The following is a 12,190-nucleotide window of genomic DNA, read 5'->3' as shown; positions in this document are numbered from 1 at the left end:
TAGAACAAGATTCATAGCGGGAATGTTTCAGAAGACTTTTGCCTGCCTGACATTGATGATCTGGTAATTTTCCTATTTTCTGTCAGGTGGAAGCATCAGCTACCACAGTGTCAACTTTAACAAGCCAATTAAAATTTAAGTGAGACAAAGGCATGAAGGGACTGAATACACAATTGTCATCATGATTTCATGATAAATGTAACAGAGACTGAACTAAAAATGGTACACTGATTTACTAACTAAACTAAGCTACTGAATGGAAAACAGTTAAACGACAGCACATAGACGGACACACTCCGTCAGTGTGAGCTCTGTCTCCTCGCCAATTAGACATGTAATATCAAGTGTAGCTCAAAGGCTCAAACTAGTTACCTGTCCAGATCAGCGTGCAGTTCTGCCATAGTCTTCCAAATATTGTGTGCTGGATGTGAAAGTCAGTCACCTCAGTAACAACACAGCAATCTGGGTTTGCACCACAGATATATAAACGCTTCACTGAGTGGGTTGGCCCGCTGCAGCGATATGTTGACGTCACCGCCATATTGGATGTGGCAGCTCCACCGTATGAACTAACACAAGTCAGTGTAGTGGAATTTATAAAGCTCCTTCCACAACGTGCTATAAATCTATGCTTCTCATTTCTACATTCAAACACACACGGATACAGAGAGGAACCAAAAACAACATCTGTAACATTCTATGAGGATTATAAATGTTAACTACTATATATTCAGTATACAGGTCGGCACCAAACCACAGGATGGATTTTTATAATGTTTTTAAGAGTGTTTACATCTGCTAATGTATGTAATGCTGTAAAACTGTGATGACACGTGATAGTTAAATATTGAATCTGTGTCTAATAACCAGATCCTGACATGTAAATGTGACATCTGTGGGAATTAAAAAGCACCAATGTCGTTTTCATAAATATAGTGATTTTTGATAATCTAAGTACTAATAATAATAGCAATCATGGAGACAAAAAAATAACAAAATCTGCATTTAGATAAGAAACTGCAACTGGCAGTGAGCTGCTCTCTTTTCTTTCAGCAGTGAATTGATAAACTCCATGACAGAACATAATGAAATATGATAATGTATACAATAGCATTTAATGGCTTAAAAAAGTAAAGTTGTAGTAGGCTACTATTATACAGGGTTTCTGCAGGTTTGAACAAGTCAAATTTAAGACTTTTTAAGGCCCTTTTGAACTAAATTTAAGACCTACACAATGTATGAAAAAGTAAGGAAACATGCAGCCCCAGAATTACTTTAAAAAATAACTAAATGTATTGCCATTCACAGAACAATGAAGAATGGAGTGAGTGAGTGTGTCAGGGTTAGTTTTTAAATTTAATTATTTTAGTTTTTCAGTTTTTTTTTTTAAATTTCAATTTAGCTTTAATTAGTTTAACAAGTGATTAAGTAGTTTTAATTCCGTTTTTATCTGGGAAATGTGAGTATGTGTGTGTGTGAGTGTGTGTGAGTGTGTGTGTGTGTGTGTGTGTAGGGCGGGGTTCACTCAGTTTATGCAACAGTGGAAGACGAGAGGCTGCAGGAAAAGAACTTTTTACCTCCAAATCTGTTTCTAAAATGTTTAGCAATGGTGTTCAAAATCCAAAGCACCTCCGCTTTCAACGTCAGAGTTGAGCCGAAGACGGTTGTCGCTTGACTGCGAGACAGCAGAGGCGGCGCAAAGTTCAGGTCGAGCAGAACTGGATGAACTTGGACCGGGAACTGGTGACGAAGGCGTATAGAAGTGTGTGACCGTGTGACTTTGCTGGAGACTTTTAGAAGCTAACTGATGTTTTCCTATTTTGAGTGTGACACCAGCGCTTTCACACCAAGTGTGCCCCAGTTGAGGGTTCTCTTGCAGAGCGTACACTATGCTTCAAATTCATTATGAGCAGGCATGGACTGGCCATATGGCGTACCGGGCAATGCCCAGCGGGTCAACGCACAGTTTTGGGCCGGGCTGTCATAATTTAATCAAAAATGTATATTACATTTTTATCGACCGTGACGGTCTGATATACTGATATATCTGCGATAGGCTAATAAAATCGGTAATACCAGCCGACAAGTGTTCATTGTCTGTCCTTAAAGGAATTTAGAGGGTAAAAAATTCCAAGGGGTCATGTGCATCATGTAACTTAAAGGGATATTCCGGTGTAAGTTTAATCGATGCTCTAACACACCGCAAACTTTATCTTTCGAGGGGGGGGTCGTAGTCGGTGTCAAGGTGTGTTAGGCCATGGATTAATCTTACACCGGAATATCCCCTCAAAATAACCCTGCCTCAAGTGTATTGTGAGAAGCATGAGAAACCCCTGCCTGAATAAACTCAGTCCACTGTACATCATTTAAAGGTGTATTTACTCATCACGTTAACTGTTCTAATTGTTGTTGAATTAGAAATGTCACAGTTATGGTTAAGGGGTCTTGTAACAATGTCCCTTTTGGAGGTGTACATAGATGTGTCGGGGCAGGGCGGTGCTCCCATGAGAGTGTGACTGGGGTTCCTAGCTTGCTGTGCTGTAGCGTTAGCATTGTTAAATGGACAAAGATGCTGTCAAAGTTGTTAATAATCTGTGATGACAATCTACAAACCAGCTGATGGAAAATTTACACCAGATCAGCAAGAGGCCCTGCGGTTTGGGTGTAGTCTCTTTATTTCCCAGTTCTCATGGTGCGTGGGAATAAGTAGACAACAGCTTGATGAGGTTTTGTAGGTTTCATCATGTTCTCTAACAGACAAATGTGCAGTGATGCATTATGGTGTTCAGCCTAAACCTGTTCAGGTACAGACATGACATGCCAAAGAGTGCATGCATGAATTATAATAAACTCAGTCAGGATTGTTTTACTAAGTGTTTTTGTTCATCTTTAGGCATGAAAGACAAGGTTTGAAATTCTTCTTTTTTTTTTTTTTTCCGATTCATATTTTATAAAGATATAATTACATGTCTGCTCAGGTGTACAGCATGCATTTTTGTAGCAATATGTATTTAACAAACAAATGAATACCACTATATAATAAAGCAGGGGCTGGCAATCTTTGTGACATGGCGTGCTAGTTCAAAATTTTCTCCTCATAGCGTGAACTCACTCACACACACACACACACACGCACACAGAAAAGAAGAACTGCGGACATGAACATACGAGATGATCAAATATGATTTTCATACACTCAGTTATGTGTCAGGCTGCTGTACTGTCTTCTCTCTCACCATGTTTAACCCATATAGAAATCCTACTGACGACAGGCAGAAATCCACATTACTCTTGTGGACAAACCACAAAAACAAACTGAGTTTCAACCACAGTTTATTCAGACATAAGTTTTTTTTTTCTGACAGTTTGATATCTATTCATTCAGGAACACTCTCGTCACTAATTAAATCATTTATTGCAACAAATGATACACAGTTAGGCTTGGCGCTCCAGCAGCTCCCCGGATTTGACAAGCAGCATGCTAAGTCAATCTAGGGAGCGTGATGCATGCCCCCCCACAGGAGTAGATTTGAAGCAACTAGATAATTTAGCCATTTTTGGCTCAGACTAAGCAGGTGGAGGCTGGGGTGGTGGTGGCAAGCTTGCTGGCAGCAGAGATGCGCGTGTGTTACGCCCCGTTGCCGGGGAAAATGATAAAGAAAAAAAGGTGGAATAAAACTACACGACAGGACACATTTGCAGCCAGCGTGTATTCTCCTCAGTCAGCCATACTTTTTCTCCCTCAATGCGGCAACAAGGCATCAACAATCAATCGCTGTGCAGCACATTCACCATAGACTTCCATCCATCCATCCATTATCTGTACATTATATGTACGCCGCTTAATCCTCTGCAGGGTCGCGGGGGGGCTGGAGCCTATCCCAGCTGACTTAGGGCGAAGGCAGGGGACACCCTGGACAGGTCGCCAGTCTATCGCAGGGCTACACATAGAGACGAACAACCAGGCACACTGTCATTCAAACCTACGGACAATTTAGAATAATAAATTAACCTCAGCATGTTTTTGGACTGTGGGAGGAAGCCGGAGTACCCGGTGAAAACCCACGCTGCACAGGGAGAACATGCAAACTCCACACAGAAAGATCCCAGGCGTCCCAACCGGGACACGAACCGGGGATCTTCTAGCTGTGAGGCGGCAGTGCTAACCACTGGGCCACTGTGCAGCCCTTCACCATAGACTTGACAAAGAAAATAAAAACAATTTAAGTTCCAAAAACAACTTATGCAAGTGAATTCTGATCAAAGGTAAGTAAGAGGTTATAAACAAAAAGTGATATAAAATAAACTATTTTTATCTGTAAGTGTTGTTACTGTCTCTGTTGTCATTTCCAATACCTGCGAGGCAAAAACAGTTGAACACAGAATAGATTATCAATCATCATTTTAACCTTTCTAACTCAAAACACATGAAGACAAAGACTTATTATACTTTTTAATTCAGAACACATGAAAACAACGTATTATTATTCCCTTTATTATTCCCCTTTAACTCTTTCTAATTAATTGCTATATTAACATATGAAAATCCTGAACCATTTTTTTAATCAGGTCTTTCCATGAACTATTATTTTCATCCATCAGCTCCTACTTAAACATAACCTTTCATCATGTTCACTATTATAACCATGACACAGTCTTTTTAACCACATTATGCCATGAATTGTTATTATTCTCAGCCATGAGCTCTTGGTTAAACTTAGCTTTTCTATCAATATCATAACCATGACACATGCAGCAGTGTTGAAGGACAGATCATGGAATGATGGCTTGGGTTTGAATGGACCACCTAATTAGGAAGAGTGGTTGGTCACTGACTGATGCTGATCTGATCAGCTGGCTGTCAGCTGACTACAACTGGGGCTCATGACTTCCATGTCCTGTGCTGGTTTACAGTTTAACCATTAGTGAGGTAGCTGTTACATTTCCTGACACCAGCTGTTCTATCCCCCATTGTAACACTGGAGAGACTTTCTCCATTCTGTATTTGCAGTTTTTAAATATAAGGTCTTCATTTCAGACAATATATACACTGATACTGATATATCTGTGATAGACTAATAAATTCGGCCTACAAATAAGTCTGGCTCTGCTATTTTACACAACGCTCATTGAGTGTCCTTCAAGGAGTTTAGATGGTAAAAAATTCCAAGGGGTCATGTGCATCATGTAACTTAAAATAACCCTGCTTCAAGTGTATTGTGAGAAGCATGAGAAACCCCTGCCTGAATAAACTCAGTCCACTGCACATCATTTAAAGGTGAACTCAGTCACGTGAATTTAACTCAAACATCTCGGTTTCTCTGTTATGACAGCGTGACTGGGGTTCCTAGCTTGCTGTGCTGTAGCGTTAGCATTGTTAAATGGACAAAGATGCTGTCAAAGTTGTTAATAATCCGTGATGACAATCTACAAACCAGCTGATGGAAAATTTACACCAGATCAGCAAGAGGCCCTGCGGTTTGGGTGTAGTCTCTTTATTTCCCAGTTCTCATGGTGCGTGGGAATAAGTAGACAACAGCTTGATGAGGTTTTGTAGGTTTCATCATGTTCTCTAACAGACAAATGTGCAGTGACGCATTATGGTGTTCAGCCTAAACCTGTTCAGGTACAGACATGAATGATGGTTGTGCCAAAGAGTATTGAATCAGAAATTCACTTCCTGGTCTTTGCTCTGCCTTATCTGGTTGTTCTGATCTTGTCTTAGACTTGAGCTTGAGCCCCTTCCTTTTCTTTTGTGGACCTCAGTCTTGACAACATCATTTTGTGTGTTGCTGCCCTGTCTATCACACTCACTCACACATTCATCCAATTCCCATTCTTCATCTCTATGCACTGTGCTCACCTACTGGATTTAGTATTTTAAAACATAGATTTAGTATTCCAAAATAATGAAAGTAGCTCAAACTTTTGACAGAATATTTCAAACATGAGATGGTATCTCAAAATATTGACTTAGTATCTCAATGTATTGACTTAACCCTTGTCTTGTCTTCGGGTCTTTTTGACCTGGCTTCAAAAGTTAATGTGTCACAACTTTGGTTTTCTTCCATATAATTGCCTGAAAATTACATGGATGATGTCCTACTATGGTCTTTGTAAGTAAAATTAATTATGACTTTTTTCTTCTACTTATGTCTGTTTTATCAAAATTTAAAGCGCCTGTGGTCTTCCCGCGTCACTTTGACCCAGCCACATTTAGTGGTGCAATGGGTCACACTATTATGCTTTCCAGCACAATGAACATAAACACACACCCACCCACACACACACACACAATGACCTCTAATACTCACTGACACTCTCTCTCACACACACACACACACACAAATCTTCAAAACTATAGATGTTGAAACCTGATTTCATCTCAACTTCTGATCAACCTACATGGCACCACACACATATGCACATACACAGACACACACACACACACACACACACACACACACACACACACACACAACCACATATGTGGACACACACACATGTGTGCACACACCCACAACGTCTGATCTATGGGAGGCCGTTTAGGGTGAAAACATTGAAATATGTGCACATACACACTGAAATACATGCACACACACACTGAAAATGTTCACACACACAATGACAATGTGCAGGTACCCATTGAAAACGTGCACACATACATTGACACGATGTGCACATGCGCACTGAAAATTTCCACACCCTACCACCTTCTCACACAGCGGGATATAGGCTACGTCTGAGTGTGCGTGTAAAATGTCAGTGCGCCCGGAAGTTGTTTCAATGTAACCGGAAGGCACCGCCATCTTGGACGGCTACTTCTCTCTCCATAGGTTTAGGCAGCCATGCTCAACCTTGGGGTCCTGACCCCAACTGGGGTCGCGAGATGATGTCTGGGGGTTGCCAAATCATTTTGATCGAATATACATTTATTTATTTATCATTCATTTATTTATTTTATTTTCATCAAACTTAGTGTAGCATCCTACCAGACGTTAGAAGGACGACGAGCGGTTGGGCTCAAACAGGCATTTTATTGCTCAAAACCAGTTACTGTCGCTGTCGGCCGCAGTGACGTGTGGTGAGGTTCATGGCTGGTGAGGCACTGACTCCATCAGAATCAGATTAACAAATATATGAACCCATCAGAGTAGATTATTCACCATTTGACAGCAAGGGTTGGCTCAATTCATGGCTAAATGTGTATATTAGGATCGAGGAAACTATCAAGAGAAAATATAGCTGAGCTGAGGGAAGAATACATGGAGGGGAGAGAGGCCGCGGCAGCCAGCACAAGGTGGGCAGCAGCGGAAGTAACCACCGCAGCAGCAGCAGACACGGAGGCAGCGCCGGTCCAAAGAGCTGCAAACAGAACCAAACATCGGACACTTGAAATGCCACAAGCCTGTGTGTAACTGTGCGGAGAGCGGAGGAAATCTGCGGAGACTGTGGCCAGTGATCACATCGGCTCTTTTTTTGTTAGATCAGCTCATTTCCAGATTTTTCGATTAATATCATTGTCTAAGTATATAAATTATATTCATTATATACTTTTATTATATATTATTAAGTGTTAAAATAAAATGTTTCATAAACAAATAAGTTACTTTTAATTTTCTTATTCTGTGTTTTCTCTATTAAAATGTGCAAGATATGAATTTTGATAAATATCTAATTAAACTCATTAAAATGCACATTTTGATTTTATTTTGTTTTTTTAAAAAAAATATCATGACACAATGAATGCATTCGAAATCTAGCAGTCAAATTGACCGCTTACGGCTGTTCTAGTAGAGTTGGAATTCTGGGCTATGCGAGTGAAAAAGGGAAGTGTTGAAATGTTCCCTGAGCTTGATGACTTTATGGAGAGTTACGACATAACCATTCAAACTATGAAGGGATGAAGTTGTTGTTATGATAAAGTGTTATGATGATCTTTTTCATGTTTAAGCTCTCAGCAACATAGATGTTTAAAATGAAACATGGGCTATTTTGGGGGTCGCGACTCAAAAAGGTTGAGAACCACTGGGTTTAGGGATGTCAAACTAATTATTATTATTATTATTATTATTATTATTATTATTATTATTATTATTATTATTATTATTATTATTATTATTATTATAAGCATTCAGATTGACACTTTTTACAGTAGCTATGAGTTTTAAGTGCCAACTTTCTGCTTTAATTTGAATGTATTTACATTACTGTCAAATAAACAGTGTTGGAACCCTTTTTCTGAAAGTTGATCAGTGAACCCTTAAAGACAGAACCACTCTCACTCTTTGCTGATAAGATGAAAGACCCCTGTCATTGTTAACGTAAGCACAGTTACTGATTGATCTGTCATTTTTACTTTTAGGCAGCCAAAAGAAGAAATCCCCATTAGTCAAACACTGAGTGAACTCAGTGACAAAATTGATAACATGCAAGTGTGCAAGTTCAACATCAATCATTCTGCAGTCCTCGATGGAGCAATAAGGGGGTTCAGACGGCTCTCCTATGACCCAAATAAGAAGATAATGACAAGGGAATCACGGAAGAGGCTGTGGACCTCGGCGGCCCTCACCGAGAGTTTCTATGTCTGCTGATGGAAACACTGGCAGAGTCAGACATGTTTGAAGGACCAGAGGGACACCTCAACTTGGCTCTCAGTTCTCAGGTGTGTATATCTGCATTTTCCCTAATGCACGTATTAAGGGTGTATTTATTTGTTTGTTCATTTGATTTCTTTTAACAGTGCTTTTGATACAGCAGCATGTGCAGGGGCCGCTCATGGTTTTGAGTTTTGGCTAGTGTTCTCTGAGGTGTAGTTTTTCAGGTTAAAACACCATGTCAGGCAGCATCACATCCCATCATAATCAAAGTGATTCACTGATGTCATTATAATCTTCTAGATCACTAACCAACCACGGTGCCAACCATGTATTCTTGATATGAAAAACTCTGCTGCTGTGCCTTCCCACATATTTACCCACATGCTGTTACTGATTTGTTTTTATCTTGTATATTGTTAACTTTGTTTTGGCTGTGCGGGAGGACAGATATTTCTAGCTGGCAGAGGATTTGCTGTCAGCTTGGTACATGGAGGCGCCCCACCATGTTTCCTGTCGAGAAAGCTGTTTGCCTGCATAGCAGAGGGACCTGATGCATACAGGCCTGTACTGGAGGACATGACATGACAGTTTGTAGAGAGTTTATTTTGTTGCTAATACCAGTAGTATTGTGCATGGTTTCTTGATTACAGGCATGTTATGTCTTTATTCAAACACCTCTCTCTCTCTCTCTCTCTCTCTCTCTCTCTCTCTCTCTCTCTCTCTCTCTCTCTCTCAGATTTCTGAAGCCAAAACACTGGAGGAGCTGCGACAGTTTACAGAGCCACTCACTGACTACCCAGCCACTGCTGGCTGCTTGAGACACCTTACAAGCGTGGTTGACAAGGACAAACGGTTGGAAGATGCCCTGATGTTTCAGGTGGTTCAGCTTATCCGTGGTCCCTTGGAAAGGTATATTTGTCACAGTGCAAATCTGTTTACCTTTCCTGTGATATGGCTTAGACACAATGTGAACATAGTATAAATAGAGCAGACTACCATTAACAGTATACCCATCTTATTATTGCAACACATACACTACGTTCATTGAATATTGGGCTGTATTTGTTCCTTACCTCGATATAACTCTGCTCATTACTGATATCACCAGTATCCTAATATTCCACAAACATTTGTGGCACTTAAATTCATTCTGACTGCCTGTAAAGTACTAAAGTAGTATTTAGTAAGTACTAATTTTGCAGAAAATGGAGCCGTGACTGCTATATTAAATAAATATAAGAACACTAATAATATAAAACCCAAAATTAGTGTAAGATTAAGTAAGATTTTAAATGCAGGATTTTTACTTGTAATTAAGTATTTTACATTGTGTTATTGACACTTTTACGGAGAGTATCTGAGTACTTCTTCTAACTGCAGGTCACAGAATCTGATGGGTCACTAAATACGGTACAACACCGGCCAATTGCATTTTTTCCTACGTTTCTCCGTAGACACACCCTATTCATATAATCAGGTACTCCACTAATGACCTGATGACTTGAATTATGTGTGTTATTGCAACTCTAGTCTCCTAAAAATTACGTTCCCATACAGCTAAACTGCATTCTCAATTTACAGTTTGTTTGTGACGTATCACAAATACGTTTATAATCAACATATCTTTGCCGTTTATTGTCTTGCTTTTCTACAATGTGCTCGACCACGTGTTTGTTTATGCAAAAGTATTTAAGTTCATTTAGGCTACTGTACTGATGATTTATTTGAATGTTAGACTAATTTGTTTCAAAATCTGATACTGGAGCTTAAATGTTATCTATTCCTTGAGTGAATGATGATATTCTTTTTAATCACAGTGCACTTCAGATGGTTTCTTCGGCTTTGTTCCGAAGCATGGGGAATCCCTACGTCCCTCATGAGGTATGCATGACGTCACTTGGAAATTCCCATTGACACGAGTATGGGATTTCTTTATTTTTTCAGTTCCTTAGCCGTGTAATGTGTATCTGAACAGTAGAATACATGGTTGGTTATTGGGCTATAGCCATCTGATGCTGTTTTGGAACTTCATTACAGAAAAGAAAAAAGTGGCAAATATTTATCAACTCTATATAAAGGACAGGTGTATATCCTAAATACCAGATGGCACAAAGTTAAAACAGTCCACCAAATTAGGATTGCAGGCTTTATTGAAAACTTCATGGCAAAAGTTGTCTACTTGATTTTCTGTTTATCAAAAGTTGGCAACTTACCACAACTCATTAGGTCCCGCTATATGGTAGATTCTACGACAGATGGCTCGAGAACGACGAACGCATCGTCCGATTGGGTCTATTTCTTGCAGAATTTGGCGGACCCTCCAACGCTGAATACATATTCCTCTGGAGCGAAGACTGCCGCGGACATAAGTTTCAGCGGCATTAGGTGTGTTGGCTAAAATTTGCCCAACGATTGACATCAAATGTTCATCTGACAATGGTGTGTAATCCTGTTTATATAATAAATTGTTTAAACATATGTTGTTGACAGTGTGGTCCTTGCTAGTGAATTGAAGCTTATCTGGTGAAGTTTCAGAAGTAGGACCTCAACAGCGCCAACTTCCGATATTCCTATAAATAACCACTTGACCCTCTCCTCGTCTTTTCTCTCATATTCGGCGCCCCTCCCCCTACCCCATTTCTCTCTCCCTATTTCTTCTTTTCTTTCCTCTCCTTCATAAGACCATGAGGGGGTCCATCGCTGCCCGGATATGGCAGCGGATTCTCTACAGAACTTCGCCAATACACACTCAAAGAACTCGAAGAACCAAGATCTTCAACGTTTTGTTTTGTTTTGTTTTTCTTTCACTGTAAATTGTTTAAATGCATCTTGTTGACGGTGTGGTCCTTGCTAGTGAATTGTTGATCTAAAGTGATTGTTGATTCTCAGTCTAATGGTTGTTCTGTCCAAAACATGTCAGCATCATTTTCATTGTATAAGTTATCACATGCACAATAGTCTGTTCAATTGTCAAAATTAGTCAAGAACCTAATACCATGAATATCATATATGAATCTCTCGGAACAATTGATTAATTGACAGTCGGGTGAAAATAGAACTTGACTAATGAAGGAGGAGTTTCATACATCTCAGATGACCAATTAAACAACCTTACCTGACAGGTGCTATCCATGATTGTGAATGCTGCCAAACGTGTGTAAATAGCTTGACCAGGACCAGTACAATATCTGAATCATCAGGCGTGTAGAACATAGCCAGAGGGGGGTGCGACCCAGCAACCTCTCAGTCGCTCTGTTGTTTTTATTGTCTTTAACCCGTTTGTAAGCATGTGTTTTCAGTTATCGTTTTTAATACGTGTGTGTGGAAGATTTGTAAGCACTCCAGTGTTGTTGATCATGGGGACTTCAGTGAAGCTTTTTGCACTGTTTTGAGTGTCAACGCTGCTGCTGGATTGCGCCAGCCACGCCGAAGGACATGGCAGCGGGAGAGCTGCTCTCAGCCGGGAGCTTCTCCTGTCCTTACAGACTTGGTCCCAGAGAACATACCGATGGAGCTCCGAAGGCAGTTAAAGAAGTAAAGCCATCGGAAACGAGGAAGAAGAGGCGGTGTACAAAGGAGATTCAAAACTC

General features: G+C 40.1%; 1 protein-coding gene across 1 annotated transcript in view; it reads right to left on the bottom strand.

The window, feature by feature from the left end:
- The window catches only part of LOC119020660 (deoxycytidylate deaminase-like), a 42,331-nt gene extending 41,662 nt beyond the window's left edge, over positions 1-669 (bottom strand). Inside the window, exon 1 of the mRNA XM_037100157.1 lies at positions 373-669. Coding sequence (XP_036956052.1) covers positions 373-401 — 29 coding nt within the window. The 5' untranslated portion in view covers positions 402-669. The remainder of the gene's footprint in view (positions 1-372) is intronic.
- Positions 670-12,190: the final 11,521 nt, after the last annotated feature.

This window comes from Acanthopagrus latus, chromosome 1 (assembly GCF_904848185.1).
Source record: "Acanthopagrus latus isolate v.2019 chromosome 1, fAcaLat1.1, whole genome shotgun sequence".
NCBI classification, from domain to species: domain Eukaryota; kingdom Metazoa; phylum Chordata; class Actinopteri; order Spariformes; family Sparidae; genus Acanthopagrus; species Acanthopagrus latus.
The sequence above is the reverse complement of the archived record's forward strand: the minus strand, read 5'-3'. Positions and strand labels throughout refer to the sequence as shown.